This window comes from Sorex fumeus, unplaced genomic scaffold (genome assembly GCF_029834395.1).
Source record: "Sorex fumeus unplaced genomic scaffold, SorFum_2.1 ptg000026l, whole genome shotgun sequence".
NCBI classification, from domain to species: Eukaryota; Metazoa; Chordata; class Mammalia; order Eulipotyphla; family Soricidae; genus Sorex; species Sorex fumeus.
The window spans coordinates 5,287,593-5,306,990 of NW_026606083.1; the positions used below are offsets into that span (position 1 = coordinate 5,287,593).

The 19,398-nt window shown below is 40.7% G+C and overlaps 1 protein-coding gene across 1 annotated transcript in view; it reads left to right on the forward strand.

Moving 5' to 3' along the window:
• Window positions 1–19,398, forward strand: part of RSF1 (remodeling and spacing factor 1) — a 149,537-nt gene that overhangs the window by 113,636 nt on the left and 16,503 nt on the right. The window contains exons 8-10 of the mRNA XM_056114761.1: window positions 7,528–7,632; window positions 9,711–9,790; window positions 17,857–17,911. Coding sequence (XP_055970736.1) covers window positions 7,528–7,632; window positions 9,711–9,790; window positions 17,857–17,911 — 240 coding nt within the window. The remainder of the gene's footprint in view (window positions 1–7,527; window positions 7,633–9,710; window positions 9,791–17,856; window positions 17,912–19,398) is intronic.

The following is a 19,398-nucleotide window of genomic DNA, read 5'->3' on the forward strand; positions in this document are numbered from 1 at the left end:
TCTGATAAACACAATCATGAGAAATCTAGGTGGCATTTTATCATAGGAATAGTGTGATAAGTGGAATCTGCCGCGTAGATTAATTTTATAAATGGCAGTGGTAGAAAGAGGCAGTGGTTTGTATGGATAAGGGCAAAGGTGGTCCCTTAAACTGCAGTACAAGAATATACCCATCCCTTCTCACTTGCCCACAGCCTCTACACTCCCCTCCCCAACAACATGGAACAGATGATAGGCCACTATGTGTGACCACACCGCAGAATCGAATGAATGAAATGATGAAAACCAGTAGACCTCATCATGAACAAACAATCAGAGCTGTATAACCAGTAATAAGCAATACTGATACCACATTTTCCTATTTGTAAGGCATTCATCAAGTCACTTTTGGGTATATATTTCATAGTTTCTTTGTCTAGTCAACTGTTCATGGCTCAGTTGTTTCCTTATTCGACTGCTGTTTATAGTGCTGCAATAAATACAGGAGTGCCAATATCTTTTCTGCATTGTGCTTTTGGGCTCTTGGGGTATATCAATTCAAAATTTTCATATTGTCTTCCAAAAAGGCTGACCAGTCCACATTCCCACCAGCAATTAATGAGGATCCCTTTTCCCCCACATCCTTGCCAACACCAGTTGTTCTTTTTGATGAGTACCAGTCTCTGAGATGTATCTCATTATGATTTAGATTTGCATTTCTCTGGTTATTAATGATATATGACATTTTTTCATATGCTTGTTAGCCATTTGTATTTTTTCTTTGAATAACTTCCTGTTCATCTCCACTCCCCATTTTTTGATACGTTTTGATGTCTTTTTCTTGTAGAATTCTGTTAGTGATCTGTATGTCTTAGATATGAACCCTTTGTTGGATGAATGTGGGTTAATAATTTCCCCTAGTTTGTGGGCTGTCTTTGTATTCTGATCATCGGTTCTTTTGAAGTGCAGAAGCTTCTTAGTTTAATGTAGTCTCATTTGTTTATCTTTAGCTTCTGCTTGCTTAGTCAGTTCTTTTCATCCTTAAAGATGCCTGTTGCTTCATTTTCATGGAGAATTCTGCCTGTATTTTCCTGTTTGTAACTTACGGATTCAGGTCTAATATCTAGGTCTTTAATACATTTTGATCTGGCTTGTGTATGTCATTAGAAAGAGGTCTGAGTTCAATTTTTTTTTTTTTTGCATATGACCAGCCAGTTCCCCACCACCATTTATTGAAGAAAATTTCCTTGCTTCGCGCCATATTTTTTGCTCCCTTATTGAATATTAACTGACCATACACCTCACTGCATTTTCTATTCCGTTTCGTTGATCTGACAGTCTTTCCTTAGTCTAGTACTATGCTATTTTAATTACTACCATTTTATAGTACAGTTTGAAGTTGGGGAAAGTGATGCCTCCTATCATTTCCCTGAGGATTGTTTTAGCTATTTGGGAATATTTGGGAAGATTTATTCTTCCATGTAAATGTTAGGAAAATTTGATCTATTTCTTTGGGAAAAAATTTGATCTATTTCTTAGGGACTGCAATAAGTCTGTGTAATGTTTAGGGTAATATTGCTGTTTTGACAATATTAATCTTCCCAATCCATGAGCAGGGGATTTGTTTCCATTCCCTTGTGCCCTCTTTTTTTAGTTTTCTTGGTATAGGTCCTTCACCTCTCTACTCAAGCTAATTCCAAAGTATTTGATTTCCAGAGGCACAGTAGTAAATGGGATTTTGTTTAATATGTCTCTATTCTATTTCATTATCTACATGTAGGAAAACCATAAACTTTTGCATGTTAATTTTGTAGCTTGTCACTTAATTGTACAAATCTTTTCTTTCTAGGATCTTTTATGTAGTTTTTAGTATTTTCTTAGTATCATATCATCTGCAAGTAATGATAACTTTCTGTTTTCCTATATAGATGTTCTTAATATCTTTATCTTGCCTAATTACTGTGGAATGTATATACTATATTGAATAAAAGTGGCGAGAGTGGGCAACTTTGTCTTGTGCCTGATCTTAAGGGGAAGGCTTTTAGTTTTCCCCCACAGAGTATAATATTTTGCTGTGGGCTTGTGGTAAATGTCTTTGCTATGTTGACAAAAGTTTCTTTAATTCCCGTTTTATTGAGAGTTTTGTTTTTATTATGAATGGGTTTTGAATCTTGTCGAATGCTTTCTCTGCATCAAATGATGTGATTATATGACTTTTCTTTTTTCTTGTATTGATATGGTGTATTATACCGATTGACTTGTGTATGTTAAACCACCTTTGCATACCTAGGATGAGTACCACTAGGTCATGGTGTATGGTCTTTTTCACGAATTGTTGGATTCAGTCTGCTAATATTTTGTTGAAGATCTTTGCTTCTATGTTTATCAAGGATATCCGTCTCTAATTTTCCTTTGTCCGTGCTGCCTCTTGCCACTTTTGGTGTCATGATAATATTTACTTCATAGAAACTGTTTGAGAGTATGTAAGTGCGCCTGTTGGCCTTGTTCCAGAGACTCAGAAAATAAATCTCGAAAGAGATCAACTAACCACAAAAATTTCTCACCTATTCCTCTCTGAGATTTCCAGGATTATCTCAAAGAGGGATGGGGTGGGCCAGCTCTTGCCCAAACAAAAAGTCCCAGCAGCTGATCCCACCCCCCTGCGCCACTGTCATACCTCCTCCTAGACTGCCCAGTTCAGTATTCTGGATTTTCTGGAGCAGCATCTCCAAACTGCAACACTAACATCCCAGTTGGAGCATGCCATATTGGATGGGGTGTAAAACAGAAGCCAAGGAGTCTCAGCTAACAAAAACATAAATGGAAAAGGTTTAACTTGCAACAACAGCTTAGTACATCTTAGTAAGCCCTCAGTCAAAGACATAATGTCTCCATAGAAAGATACAACAATTTTCACAATTTTTTTCTATGGAAACATTTTTTGATCATTCTGTTAGCCACTTAGTGGTAACAAGCAATATAAAATAAATTGCTGTGGCTCTGCTATAGGGGCAGGCGTGAGAGATGGCTGGGAAGATGGAAACAGTGGTGGAGGGAAGGTGACAGTGGGGTTGGAGTTGCAATATTGAACGCCTCGAACAAATCATGAACAACTTTGTAAAGCACTCTGTGTAAAGTGGGGGTGGGGGGTGGGAAACTGACCATGGTTTACTAGTTTAATAAATAATACTCTCATGTGACTGGAAAAAAAGAAAAGAAACTTTTGGGGACTGTTTCTATTTCTTTTAGGGACTGTTTGATTTCCTAGAAGACCCTGAAAAGGGTTGGCAGTGGGTCTCCTTTGGGTCTCCCTTAAAGGTTTGGAAGTACACACTAATGAACCCATCTGCACCTGGGCTTCTGTTTCAGGTTTGGTGGTTCTTTTCTCTTTTCTTTTTAATGTTTTTTTTTGTTGTTGTTGTTGTTTGTTTGTTTGTTTGTTTCCCCCCATTTTTCTGGAGCAGCTGCATGCTCCAGAAAATCCAGAATAGTTAACTGACAGTTAAATAACTGGACTGCAGTGGTGGTACATGGGTGTGGCTCCTAGGTCTTCTGGAGCATGGGGAGATAGGGGAGATCACCCACTCTGTCTTGTAGAAGGTCTGGAGTTTCTAACCACAGAGAACTATGCACCTGGACTTTTTGCCCAAGTAAGTTCTCTGTGGTGCTCAGTCGTGTGGTGGTGGGGTCTGGGCCAAAGCATGACAGCACCTTTGCAATGTGGGAGCTGGCCCGCCCCCTCCGAGATCAACCTGGAGTCCTCAGCTGGGAATGGGTGTCTGAGAAATATCTGTGGTTAGTAGATCTCTTTGAGATTTATTTATGAGTCTCTGGAACAAGGCTAGTAGATGAGCTTCCGTGACAGTGATGGTGGTTCATGGGTGTAGTTGCTGATTCTTCAGTTTGGGGAAGACCTCTGATTACCATTTCAATTTCCTCGATAGTGATAGGTGTGTTCTGGTAATCCAAATCATCTGATTCAGAGTCCAAGAATTTGTCTATTTCGTCTAGATTTTCTCCTTTTGTGGCATAAAGATTTTCAAAGTAGACTCTGATGGTACTTTGAAGTTCAGTGATACTTGTTATAGTATACCTTCCTTTGATTTCTTTCTCTTTTTTATTTTTTTTTTTGATGTCTATCTAGGTTCTTTTCCAGTTAATGTTACACATTTAGACCCTTGCTTTAAAAACTATATATTACACTAATCAGCCATAGAAATTCACAATAAGTAATGTTTTTAAGTACATTTAAAAATTCAGTGCTTTTGATAGTATTCATTAGATAAATATCTCTTTGGAAATAATACGTAATTGTATTTGCCCCACTTTAATTTCTGATTCAGTTTATTAGTATTCTCTCTCTCTCTCTCTCTCTAAATCTTGCTAGTGATTTATTGATCTTTCAAATAACCAGCACTTGGTTTCATTAATTTTTAGGGTTTATTTTGGGGGAGAGTGGGAATTTCCACTCATTAATTTCTGCTCTACGTTTTATAATTTCTTTCCTCCACCTGCTTTTGTGTCCTTTCATTGATTACTTTCCAGATTTTTGAGCTGTCCTGTGGCTCTTTCTTCCTTCCTAATGGTTGCTTCATAGCTGTGAACTTTCACAGCTTTTGCTGTATCCCACAAGTTCTGCTAGCTCATGTCCTCGTTCTCATTTGTTTCCAGAAATCGTTTGTTTTCCTCCCTCACCTACTGGTTTTCCATAGTGAGCTGTGTCATTTCTTGTTGAGTTAATTTCTCCATTTCTGTTTGTGGTTAAATTTTATTTTCAGAGCACATGATCTGAGAAGATAGTTGATACAGTTTCTATTATCTTGGATTTACAGTGGTATGTTTTACGGCTTAGCATGCCGTCTGTCATGGAAAATATCCCTGTGTATTTTGGAGAAGAATATGTATTTTGCTTTTAGGGGATTAAAAAAAGCCTCAATTTTTTTTTTTTATTAAGTCTCTCTCTTCTATTTCTTCATCAAGTTCAGTATTTCCTTGGTGAGTCTTTTTTTTTTAAAGGTGGTGCATTTTATTTATTTATTTATTTATTTGCTTTTTGGGTCACACCTGGTGATGCACAGGGGTTACTCCTGGCTCTACACTCAGGAGTCACTCCTGGCGGTGCTCAGGGGACCATATGGGATGCTGGGAATCGAACCTGGGTTGGCCCCGTGCAAGGCAAACACCCTACCCGCTGTGCTATCTCTCCAGCCCCTGCTTGGTGAGTCTTAATCTAGTTGATTTATCAAGTGTTAATAGATTAGTGTTGAAATTTTCAACTATAACTTTTGTGTTGTTACTGATGTCTTTTTCAATCTCTTGCCTTTGTTGTTTCCTCATTGGATGTATTAGATGCTTAGGAGTGTGCATTCTTCCTGGTGTACATTTCGCTTCATCACTAAGAAATGTACCTCATGGTGTTTCACTAATAAAAATTTAAAAAAAAAAAACCTTTCAAAGTGAAAAATTGTATGCCTTTAAATATTGTCAAGTGAAATAAATAAAACCAAATGTCAATTTGTCGCATAATATGAAATAAATACTGGCACTATTAAAAATAAAAAGTCCCTTCTCTTACAGCTTTTTAAAAATTGAAGTTAGTGTTGTCTGATACCAGTGTGGCCACACCAGCCTTTTTGTGAGGGATTTATGCTTGAAATAATGTCTTCCAACCTTTGGTTTTGAGTTTGTGTTTGTCCTTACTGTTCAGATGTGTTTTTTGTAAGCAGCAGAAGGTTGGATTCTCTTTCCTAATCCATTATACTACTTGGTGTCCCCTGTGTTGACATTAAGTGAGATTATTATTGTGGAGTTATTATGCCAATCTTTCTTTAGAAGTTGGATGTGTTTGTGAGATTTGTCTTCTCTTAGAGTAGCCCTTTTAGTTTTTCATGTAGAAGTGGTTTCAAGTCTCTGCACTTCTTGAGCTCTTATTTAACCATGATGTGTATCTTCCTTCAAATCCGAATGATAGTTTGGCGGGTAAAGTATTCTTGGTAAGGCCTCTATTTCATTGAGTTTTTGTTTTTTCTTTGTTTTGTTTTTTAACTATATTTGTGGCTTCTGTTATTCTGATTAGGGTGTGTGTTGGAGTATTTTCATTTTAATCTCTTTTAACTGGTACTTCTTAAAAGAGATCCATACTGGGTGCATGCACTTTCCAGTTCTGTGAACTTCTCTGCAGTGATGTCTTTGACTATTGCTTCTTCATCAAGGTTGCCTTCCTATCCCTTTGGACCTCGATGATTCCTAGGTAGTTCCTCTTGAATTGATCTCAGGGGTTTTGTCTTATGTTTGTTTGGACTTCCCTCCCTTCTTCCCTCCCTCCCTTCCTTCTTTTTTCCTTTTGCCGTTCTCTGGAGATTATCTTCATTTCATCTTGGCACTCACTAGTTTTATCCTTAGTACTGTTCCCCTGCAGCTAAGACCTTCCAGTAAGTTTATGTCATCTACCAAATTCTTTAGTTTTGTTATTTCTGCTTGTAGTTTTTTTAATTTCTGCTCTCATATGTCCTCTTGCGTTTTATTGACTGTGTTCCATTGTTTCTTTGTGCTCCTAAAAGACCCACACCATTTCCTCTTTAAAGTTCTTATCAGTTTAGTCATATATCTTGTCTTCAGGGTTACCATCTTGAAGCATGGTAGGGTTTTTTGTCGCTTTCCCATTGTGAGTTTTGCACACCGGAGATTGCTTTTGTGTGTTGTTATGTGGATAGGCAACTGTAGTTAGAATATTGGTGTAACCACTCTGTGAGATATAATGAAGTGAAGAAATGCACGGTCACATTAGCAACCATGTGCTTTGGGGAACCCATATGACCTCAGGATTCAAGTTCTGAGTGCAGCTTATAGCCTTGAGTTCTTAGGACCAGGGCCTCATGTTAATTTCTTAGTTTTCATGAATATACCATGGTTATGGGAAAGGTTTCACAGAAGCTGAATAAAAGGTTTATGAGAACGCGACTGTCATTCCAGCTCTTCTCTAAAACTAAATTTGTTCTTTTTTAAAAGTGAAATGTTTGTGAATGTACCATTTTTGTTTTAGAGAATTGGTTGTCTTAAATAATAAATATCCACTTAAAGCTGATTATTGTTAGCTTTTATATAATGATTCTAAGTATAGCTCTGTTTCTTTTTATACCTCAGCCCCTTCCATATTCAAATTTGTATCTTAAATGTTTCTTTGCACCGATAATGTTTTTCATTGTGGAAATGTTACTTTAATTGGAAGTTACTTGTATTTTTAAAGCCCAATGATAGAGTAACTCATGACTATAAAACTCTGTTACAAAGATCATATGATATCTCCAGTGACACACTATCAGAGGGTGGTCATTTGCTTAGAATGGAGTTGCCCTTTGTAAGTTGTGTAGTATAATATTTTTGTGGTTTTGTCTTTTATGTAGTGTGTCAGGTCCCTCATGATCAGATCTTTTTCATGCTTTACTCAGTGAAGAGTTTGCAGTATACAACTTAGAAATGCTGAATTATACATAAGTGTCACTGAGGTTTAGCCACAGTCAGGTTAATATTCTTCTCGGTTCTTTTCAGATTCTTCTGTGTGACTCCTGTGACAGTGGCTATCATACCGCCTGCCTTCGCCCTCCTCTGATGATCATTCCTGATGGAGAATGGTTCTGCCCCCCTTGCCAACATGTATGGCCCAGCACAACTTCATTTCTCCAGTTGTCTGGTTATTCTTTGCCTGTTGGGCCTCCCCTGCAGTCCTTAGGAAGTCCAGGGCCTTAGAGCAGTTATTGGCCAGCCGGGGCCGTGATTCAGTGCACGCCAGTGCTGTGCTGCCTGGTCACTGCAGTGCTGGGGTTCCCCTGGAGAATTCTTCCACACGGCGCCCACAGTGCTCCAAGGACCAGGGGTTGGCCGAGGCTCAGTGCATATCTGACTTGCTCTTTAGCCCCCAATTCTCCGGTTATTGGTCCCCCAACACCCCCCCCCCCGCCCCCCTACACACACATCTCGCCCCAGGCTCAGTGGGTGCTCAGGGTTCCTGGTTTGGATTCCCCTTCACCACATTTTATGCATTCCTTAAGCACATCCTTAGCACTTTCATTCTTTAACTCTTGGTGGTTGATGCTGTTTCTGCCTTTGTTTTCTTTATCTTGTTTTGGGGCCACACCGGTGCTGCTGGAGACTGCTTGTGCCATTCTTGGTAATACTTGGAGTTCCAAGCTCAGGGTCCCCGCCTGGGAAGCATGTGCTCTGGCACTTAAGAGATTTCCTTGGTCCTTTTTTCAGCTCTCTTTTGAGCGTGGTTTTGTAGATTTCCAATCTCTTTTTATTTGTTTTGTTTTGGTTTGGGGTCACAGCCAGTGGTGCTCAGGATTCACTCATGACAGGACTCGGGGGGACCATGTGGGATACTGGGGATCAAACCCAGGTTGACTGTGTGCAAGGCAAGTTCCCTACCCACTGTTCTATCTCTCTAGGCCCTATCATTTTCCTTTTTAAAAATAGTGCTGGAGCAATAGCACAGAGGATAAGGCCTTGTATGCTGCCAGCCCAGGTTTGCTCCCTGACACTTTATATAGTCCCACAAGCAGGGCCAAGAACACAGAACCAGGCGTAAACCCTGCGATCCAGTTGGTGTGGCCAAAATTTTAAAATAAATACATTGAAATAGTGATTTTAACTTCACCATCATATTGTGTACATAAGGTGTGCTTTAAAATGCTTTTGGATGTGGTGATGCTGGTACATGTTGCTATACCCTACATGGCACACCTAGAGCCTCCAGCACAGAGCCAGGGATAGCCCCTGAGCACCCCCTAGGTTGTTGTATGGCCCAACCCACCAACCTACCCTCCTCTCATTCCCCTGCAAAAAAAATCATTTAAAAATTAGTATTTGGAACCAGAGAGCTTGCTCACAGGGCTGTGTGCACCCTTTGCGTGCAGATGCCAAGCCAACTCCTGGCATCTTTGAGAAGGACTCCTAAGCATAGATTCAATAATAGCCCCCACTTTCAACCCCCCTTGCACAGCTGGTATTGCGCCCCAAACCAAAGAAACAGGAAAGCTGGGGCTTGGGGTTTTTAGCCATTGTGTCCCTTTTGGGTTTTTTGGTGACGGTTTTTATTTTGGGCTTGTTGGCATATTTTTATTTTTGTTGTTTTGGTTATTTTAAGTGTGCAGGATGAATAAGTGGGACTCACAGTTATTGTTCAGGGGTCTTAGGAGAGAGACAGCCTGACTGTGGGGTATTCCAGGGCTTGGACCAATAGTGCTGTGGATTACCAGAGCCATATCTGGTTTTTGATTGAACTAGGAGCCCGACAACCAGGCAAATTCTAACCATTTTAACTTTATCTGTGGTCCCTGATAGTTCTTATGTACTGCTCAGGAGGTCTCAGCACCGCACCGGCAATTTTCAGTCAACTCGGTGGTGATTCATTATAAGTCTTGAGACTGTGGTGCTGCAGGCCTTGCAGTGTAGGGACCCCGAGGGTACCCCCAGCTAAGAGACCATTTGATTCTAGGACTCCGACCCTGGCTGCTTATATACCTGGCATGTGCCTTAGCTGCTATTTCTCTGACATGTGTTTTACTTAAAAAATACAAAGTTTATATTCAGATCTACATGTGCTATAGCATCTCTCTAGAGTATTTAAAGATCCATTCATACACTGGGTGGCCCCTGTCAGCGCTCAGAGCAGTGTGCCAGTGAGTGCTTTGGGAAGGATTCTACAATGGCATTCATCTGTTTCACTATTTCAGAAACTGTTATGTGAGAAATTGGAAGAACAGTTGCAGGATTTAGATGTTGCCTTAAAGAAGAAGGAACGTGCTGAACGCAGGTATTTTGATATGCTTTTTTTTTTAATTTGTTATTTTTTTGACCTTTGCAAAACTGTTCATGATTGGTTTTCAGTCATACCGTGTTCCAACTCCTGTCTCTCCACCAATGTACATTTCCCAGCACCAGTGCCCCCAGGTTCCCCCATTTTGATATACTTTACCTGGGAACGTGCTGCAGTCTAGAGTCGTGTGTCCATCTGAATTATGCGTGGACATCCCCAGGCATTATCACTGTCACCATCCTCCCGTTGTTTATTGACTTGCTCAAGCGGGCATCAGTAACATTGTGAAATTTATTGTTACTGTGTTTGGCATATCTAATACGTCACGGGTAGCCTGTGAGGCTTTGCCATGTGGGTGAGATACTCTCGGTAGTTTGCTGGGCTCTTTGAGAGGGGCAGAGGATCAAACTCTGGTCGACTGGGTCAGCCGCGTGCAAGGCAAACGTCCTACCTGCTGTGCTATCACTCCAGCCCAGGCATTATCACATGAATAATAAAAAGAATCACTCGTAAAGGGATTGGCAAATTATGTGGACCACGTCTGTCTGTTTCTTGTTTTGTATTGCTGGTAATTATAAATATTTTTTTTTTTAGTAAGCTGGAAAAAACAAGAATTGCATTTCACAGCACATAGTTTTATGTAAAGGTAAAAAAGGTAAAGGCTCTCCCGTTGATCATCGATTTGCTCGAGCGGGCCCAGTAACGTCTCCTTTGGAGACTTTGTTGTTACTGTGTCTGGCATATCAATTGTCACTTGGGCTGGAGCGACAGCACAGCGGGTAGGGCGTCTGCCTTGCACGCAGCCAACATGGCCGACCCGAGTTCGATTCCTCCGCCCCTCTTGGAGAGCCCGGCAAGCTACCGAGAGTATTCGATATGCCATAGTTTTATGTAAGCACTATAAATGAGCAGTGCTTATTTGTTTACATATTGTCTGTGTCTACTTTTCCACTGTATGCAGATCTTAGTCCCTGCCAAACATGATTGATTTTTATTTGTCCTTTTCTAGGAAAATCCTATCAATATGTATTAGAATCTACACTGAATATATGTTAGTCCACACATTGTGGAGGATGGATACGTACTTACAGTTCAGAGTTAGCTCTGTACTGTAATGAGGACAGGTAGACTAGAAGTACATGCCATCTCTTTGGGTGAGCAGAATTCTTAACGGTGGAATACAGAGCATCTTTTTGAATCACCTTGAGATAGCTGTTCATGATAGGGTTTCAGTTATATAGTGTTCCAGCACCCATCCCTCCACCAGTGTACATTTTCCACCACCATTATTACCAGTTTCTCTGCTCCCCACCCCCAGCCTACTTTCCTGGCAGGTGCTTTTCTCTCTTTCTCTTCTCTCTCTCTCTCTCTCCCTATCTCGCTCTCTTCTCTCTCTGTCTCTCTCCTCTCTCTTTTCTGCCTGTCTGTCTGCCCCATTTTCTCTGTCTCTCCTCTGTCTTCTTTGTGTGTTATGGTTTGCAATACAAGTACTAAGCAGTCATTGTGCTTGTTAAGGGAGTACAGTATTTTTATCCGCAAGGTACAGCTGGAGTAGCCTTTTTATTTGGGTGGCAGCTTTGGGTTGTGGACGTGAGGCTTTGGGAAGTTCAGGGAGATGGCGATGTAGCCCATCGCAGCTCTGAGAAAGCAGTATAGAGCATTTTAATGCTGAAAGGTGTACAAATGTTTAAGTGATGCCTCCCCTTTCAGTCTGCCACTGCAGTCATTCATTGTGATTTAAAGTAATTAATGATTCTTGGAGGAACAGAGACTGGTGTTGAGCCTTAAGGGGTTTCTGAAGACTGGAGAGAGAGCTCAATAGTCAAAGATGAATGATCTTCACGAACTGGGGTGCAGTCTGAGCTCTGCTACTGCATGACTCCCAAGCATCACTGGATATGAACTGGGTGATAGCCCAAACCGCAGACCCCAGCAGCTGTGCATCTTCAAGCCCTGGCATTGAACCCACAGCCTGCTTGCCTGATTATGTCTGCAGGTAGCCCATGGGCCTGCTCATCACTGCTTAGGAAGTCCCCCCCCCCCCCAAAATAAGAATGAATAAAAGTTGGAGGTTCCAGATTTGGTGGTTAGGTTGGTATGTATTTATTTGTATCTTCTTTGATTACACTTGTTTCCATTCATTCATACATATCTGTTATCTAGCCAGATTGAAGAGGTAATGTCATCTTTCACCAGAGAGTATAAAAATATGAAGCTAGAGTTCTAGTACAAAATATACAAACCAAGGTATATTCAAACTGGCAGGCTACCGAATGTAGCCTGCCCACACGGCAGAGTCTGGCAAACTCCCTGTGGCGTACCCAATATGCCAAATACCAGTAACAATAATGGGTCTCATTCTCCTAAAGAGCCTTGAATATAATCTCAGGGCTAGGATGAAGGAGACGTTACTGGGGCCTGCTCGAGGCAATCGACGAATAACAGGATGATTTGTGATTTGTGATTCAGAGCAGTGCAATCTCATTTTGTGAGTCATGCTTTAGTTCTCTAAGTAAATGCAGAGAGAGGGCATTTTAAGCAAAGTCCACAAATGTAGGCAAAAGTGAGAGTAGAAGAGTTAATAGGGGTTAGTTCTAAAAATGTATACCAAGGGGCCAGAGAAGGAGAACGGGGGTAGGCACATGCCTTGCATACTGCTGATGAGGTTCATCTTGGTACCTTGTATGGGCCCCAAGCCCTGCCAGAGTGATCCCTGAGCGTAGAGCTAGAAGTAAGCCCTGAGTATTCTAGTATGATCCAAAAAACAGTAAATGGAGACAGACAGTACAGCAGGGAAGATCACACCTTGCACATGACCAACCCAAGTTGAATCCCCAGCACCCAATTGGTCCTGTGTTCTCACCAGAAATAATTTCCTAAACAGAGCCAGGAATAACCCCTGGGTATCACTGGATGTGGCTAAAAAATCCTCAAAAAAAAAAAAATACTGAAACCAAATTGTGAACATCTTCGCATGCCTGGTTATAGAATTTAAACTGTTCTCCTCAGGCAACAAGGGAATAATCACAGGAAGTAGATGTTTAATCACTTTTTTTTTTCAATGCTCTGGCAATGGAAGAATTAGAATTAATTAAGGTGGTTTGAAAAACCTGAGGTGCCAGGATGAAACCCAGATCAGCAGTGTGCAAGGCAAATGTCTTAATCCCATTCTACCTGTCTGGCCCTTCAGTGTGCTTCTACAGCCCACCCCTGTTAACTCTTCTACTTTCACCTTTGCCTACCATCCTAACGAATTCTGTCTTACTTTTGCTGCGTTTGGGAGTTAATAAGGCCTGAATTTAGATAGTTACTATGATAAAGGAATGGAAATGCTAAAGAGAGTTTTCAGAGGATTTATCAGTCAGATACTTTGTTCCTTTGTGCTATTGTACAAGGTGCTGTGACACAACCTAAGTGTTTTCTTTCAGTTGACCTTAGTCCCTTCAGCTGTTGCTGTGCTAGCTCTTACCTGCTCTCAGCCACAAAGTTTCTCAAAATGTACCTTACCTTAAGATTCCTAACTTTACTCTTTTCAAAGGTGCACCATAAAAATAAGTTTATTGCCAGAAATGTAGTTCTGTGGCTGAGCACCTCCAGGGGCAATCCCCTAGCACTGCCAGGAGGAGCTCATGGTGGAGCCTTGTGTGACCCACATACAGAAGATAGGCACGGTTTAGGCTTTGGTACTTCCTCTTTTTTTTTTTTTTTAATTGGTTGTCTAGAACTAGGGAGAGAGCTTTATGTCTGCTGCAAGGATCCAGGTTTAATCCAGGATGGACCCCCAGCACAAGTCACCAGGCCTGGCCAGTGAGCCTACAGACCTGCAGTTCCAGGCCAAGTTCCAAAGGAAGTGGCCGCAGACTCCCTGAGCACTGCTGAGAAGCCTCCCTCCTTCCCAAATAAGTTATCTAAGGATCTGTGTATTTAGATATTCTAGTTGCGGGGGTGCGGGTAGGCATTTTATTTTGTATGTGTCAGATCCAGGGTGGGAACCCAGGGCCTCACATACATGAGGTATGTACTCTACTGCTGAGTTCCCGGCTCATGTAGTGAGGCCAGGGAACTGTGCTGAGGTGCTCCTGGTTTTGTTTTTCTTACATTGCAGATGCCTAAAGACAAGTAATAATTAAACATTAAAGGCCTGTGGATGCAGTTCAAAGGCCCAGAGCACGTGCCTTGCAGGCCAGACCTTGGGGCCTCAAGCACTACCAGAGCTACTCATGGTGCTAAGTCGTCCAGATTGGCTCCCAGCCCCAGAGCACTGGTGGGAGCGCCCTCCCTTCAAAATGGAATATCCCTTGTGCCTTAAAATCTGCCTGTGCCTCTAAAAAAATTTTTGTATGTTGAAAATCATTAAACTCAGCAATGTCGATAGCACGGGCTTGAGAGGATAGGTATTCTCCCTCAAAGCCAAGAATGTGCTGAAAATTGTCAGTCAGACCACCTCCCATAGTCCGGGTACCCATGACATATTAAGGGACACCTTTTTGTTTTTACCTTTATCTGGTGCTTGGACTGCTGTAGATTATGCTGCTGCTGTTAAAAAGTTTTAAGTATTAGAGGTCAGAAAGATAGTATAGCAGGTTTAGTGCTTGCCTGGCAGGTGGACAACTTGGGTTTGATTCCCACCACCGTGTATGATCCCCCAAACCTGGCCAGGAGTGATGCCTGAGTTGCCGAACATGAGTAAGCCCGAAATACCACCAGTATGCCCCTAGACTACCTGCCACCCAAAATTCTTTAATTTAAGATCAGGGATGTAGGTTGACACTAGAACTTTCCCTTATATGTGTGAGACTCTGGATTCAGTCCCTGAAACGATTAAGGCAGTTTTAATAAATAGGGCCCGAGAGGTAATATTGGGTACTTGCCAAGCACACAGCAACCCTGGATTTGATTCCTGCCGTCCATAACATCCCCCAGACCTACTAAGAGTGACTCCTAAGCACAGAGCTAGGAGTAAGCAGTCAACACTGCTGCGCTTCAAAACCAAAAATAAATTTATTAAATAATTGACTGTTTTGTGGCCGGTCTTGTGTCTGAGTGCCAAAGCCACTTGCCTTGTGTGTTTCAGGCCCTGCATTCAATCCCTGTTAGAGTGAGACCCTTTTTTCTATTTGAATTTAAAAAATTTTTGTTAAAATGTAGCATCATTTTTCCCTATTGTTTATTTCATTGACCTCTGATTTATTAGTTCAATTTCTTCTCCTTTTCGTGATACTCTTTCCTTAAATGTAGTTATTCAAGGGACATGTAGATTTGTGCCTTAAGATTGTGCAATAAATCCTATGTGAGGTTGGACCATAGAAAGGAGAATAAAGTTATTGTTATAAGAAGACTAATTAAGCACAAGACCAAATAACTGGAATTTTTGCTGTTTGTTATATCTTCCCAATAATTTATTTAACCAACCTTTCATTATTTAGAGCTCCTAATGCATGCACACACATGTCTGCTTTTATGTTTCTGTATTGGGAGCTCTAGCAAAATTTGTATGTTCCTAAAATACATTATATATTGACTGTAAATTCCAAATTATTTCACTTTTAAACACGTTTTTATTCATCCTTTTTCATAAATCAGTATAATACGTTTCCTACTAATCATAGCAACTTAGAGCCTTCCCACTTACTCTCTGTGTCATAATATAAGAACATCATTCCCTCTTGTGCATGAATTTGTTCAGTTTTTGACCACTTTGCTTGATTTTCTTATTATGAGCCTATTTCGTACCAGGCAATATAATTGGCCTGCAGAAGTATATTCTGTAGGCTGTACCACAAATGGCCGTACCACTCCAGTGTAGTGGGACAGGTGAAAGACTCAGTGTTAGTGACTAGCCAACATCTGTCTAACAGTTGATGCTTTGTGTGGTCTGATATAGCAGAAGTTTATTCAGCTGGCTATAAAGATTCCTTATAGAACTTGGCTCCAGCGATTATTTTGGAAATAGATGGTTCTGTGCTCAGCAATCACTCCTACTGGTGTTGAGGGTACCAAATGGTATGGTTGGGATCTAACCCATATCTGCTCTGTGCCAGAAAAAAAGCCTATCTGCTGTACTATTGTTCCAGCCCCTCTAAAAGTATCTTTATTTTAGCATCACAGAATATGGAGCTGTATGGCTGCATTTATTTTTGGTTCTGCAAGCAAGAAGTAAATGATCTGAGTATAATTCCCTGGGACCTTAATGTGGTTCAGTTTTGTAGAATTCAATTTTTTTCATAGTGATACTTATTACCACAAGATTACAGCTTTGTGAGGCTGGAGCTATAGAACAGCAGGTAGAGCATTTGCTTTGCATGCGACTGACCCGGGCTTGATCCCCGGCATCCCATATTGTCCCCTAAGCACTGCCTGGAGTGATTCCTTACTGCGGAGCCAGGAGAAATTCCTGAGCATCACTGGATGTGGCCCAAAATACTAAACAACCCCCCCAAATGTGTAGCTGTGTTTGTACATATATATGTGTATTATTGAAAACTCCCAAGCATAAAAGTACATTGCAGTGGACCTTTGAGCAGTGTGATAATTTGAGCTAACTTCCTAGGCAGTTCGAATATAGCAATCTGAGGGACAGGTGCAGTGCCAAGGGTGAAACCCAGAATCTTACATAGTGAAAGTCAGTGCTCCGCCTCTGAACAATAGCCATGTCCCCCTCCAATATAACTTAGACTCTTCTAAAACTAATGGACTATTCTTGACTAAAAGCTTTAATGATAGCATAATCAGCTGATAAACAAGTATTTAAATTTTTTTATTATTGAATCACAGTGAGATAGTTATACAGTTGCAAAATAGTTCATAATTTCAGTCATACGGTATTCCAACACCCATCCCACCACCACTTTCCCCCTTTTCCTTCCAAATCCCCTCACCCCCAAGGCCTTCTTCTATGGCAAACACTTTTCTTTTTCCCTCTCTCCCCACCTCCTTTTTTTTCTCTTTGTAGGCACTGTGATTTGCTACCGTTACTGAAGTGCTATCATGCATATCACTCTACCTCCTTTCAGTACCCAGTTCTTGTCCAGAGTGGTCATTGCCAACCATTATTGTTATAGTGTCCCCTTCTCTGTCTTAACTGCACTCCCCAAACCCCACCCCCTTGTGGCAAGCTTCCTACCTGGGACCAGTTCTCTTAACCCTCGTTTCAACAAATAAGTGCCATCATTCTATGTCTGTCCTCCCTCTAACTCATTTCACGCAGGATGGTACTCTCCATATCCATTCATGTATAAGGAAATTTCATGACTTCATTTTATCCTAACAGCTGCATAATATTTCACTGTGTATATGTACTATAGTTTCTTTATCCACTCATCTGTTTTTGGCACTTGGGTATTTTACAGATTCTATTATGAATAGTACTGTGATGAACATAGGAGTGCAGATACCTTTTCTGTGTTGTTTTTTGGAGGGCCCCTAGAATTTTTTCCAGGAGTGGTATTGGTATTGAAGTTCAGTTTCTAGTTTTTTGAGGAATGTTTAATGATTAACATTTTGTATGTTACATGTATAATACTATATTTTTGCAATAAGGTAGCTAGAGAAAAAGTGTTAATGAGATTATAGTACTATACTGCATTGGTTTTGTAAATTTCATAAAAGTTGATTCCCTTCAAATTTTGTGTCATTCAGTGGAGCTGAAGTGATAGTATAGGGAGTAGGGCCTTTGCCTTGCACATGGCCAACCCAGGTCCAATCCCCGGCATCCGGTATGGTCCCCCAAGCACCGCCAGGAGTAATTTCTGAGCATTGTTAGTGTGACCCAAAAAGCCAAAAAACCTGAATCATTCAAGGGTGAGTTATAATTAGTACAAAGTGGGCTTTCTGCTCAGAGCACTCAATTTTGATACTTGTAGAAGATATGCCTCTCACAAGCATCAGTACCATAAATTTAATAGAGAATAGTTAAGATGTAATTTGCTCTTACTCAGTTTTGTCTGTCTGATAACAGAAATTATAAGCAAGCATTTTAATTTTAATGTCCGCTGTACTCCTGAATGATTTTATGATTTTTAAATCTTAGACAATCTCATTTTATTTGTGATTTTCCCTTAAAGGAAAGAACGGTTGGTGTATGTGGGTATCAGTATTGAGAACATCATTCCTCCACAAGTAAGTGTCTGCTTTACAATATTTTTAAAGAGAAATTTGCATTTGCCTCACTGTCTGCTTTACGAACTTGAAAATCTGTAGTGTATCTGTTGTATTGAAATGGAAATATTGGGCCTTACAGAAATCATTTATTACAGAGTGCCTGCCTTGTAGCACCAAGCTGTGAGTTTAACTAGCAGGTGGTGGTGCATGTCCTTTCTACTTCCTGGCCACTGTGATGCCCAGGTGCGCTGGCACTGGGGACTAAACACGAATGGACACCTATTCCCCCAGTGTCATGGCAGCAACGAGCAGTTCCCAATGACTGTCACAATTGTGACAGTGTGTGCTTCCAAATGCTTCACATCAAAACCAGATTTATAAGCTCAGTACATGTGGTTTCTTTTCTTTATATTTTTTTAACCCTGAATTGTGTGAGGTTTTTGGGTTTTTTTTTTCCTTATGTGTTATTTATACAAAATAAACCAAAGAACAGTTCAAGGAAGATTTGGGGATATCATAGACTGCATTTGTTCTCAGAGTTAAGAAGGCTAGTGTAAGAGTGACTGCATATGTACCATGGTCTTCATTAGAATTGAGGAAATTCTCAAGTTTCTTTTAGGCCTAGTTGAACCACATGCTTGAAAAACTTGTGCTAAAGTAGTTTTTTTCAAAATCATGCTCATAATGCTTTCCTGTAAGTCCATTCTAAAAAAATATTTCATGTATCAAATTTAATTGTCAAAAGATTTGTTAATGGGTTGACCAGAGCAATCGTGTAGCAGGTAGGGCATTCACTTTGCATGTTCAATGAACCCAAGTTCAGTCCCGCTTGGTTCAGTTCCCAGCACCCCAGGACTGATCCTTGAGCTCAGTTGGGAGTAAACCCTGAGCACCACCGGGTGTTTGTCCAAAAACAAGAAGTTTATTCAGTGGCCAGGGTAATATATTTGTGTTGTGCATGGATAAGTACCAGAGTTCCATCCTCATCACAGACCTCAAGCACCCAGGCCCCTGAGCACTTATATAACAAAACAAAGAATGAAAAATATTTAGTAATGGAAAAATGATTTTTTTACCAGAGGTAATTATAAATTTATGAAAATGTTTCACCACTTGTTTATGTTTTGTTTTGGGAGCTCTCGCCCATTCTGGGCATCATGTTTTTTAATCATGTTACTTAGTGTTTTGGTGTTTATTCCATTTAGGGAGATATTCATTTTAGCCCTTTCATTTGTGTTGCCTTGGATCAGCATTACCCAGTGGGTGATACTGTATCTGGGATTCAGGGCATGGGTTCATCCAGGGAGGCAATTGTTGCCTCAGATGCAGTTGGGGGCACTTTAAAGAATATCCATTAGAGGATGTAGTTGCTGAGTGCTTTTTTACTTCTTTTCTGGAAGAAAAGGGAGTGGGAGGCCAAATAATTTGGGGAGCCTCTGGCCTAGATGGACATCAGACTATTCGTTCAGAGGAGCTTTATTTTCTCATGTATTAATCTCTTTATA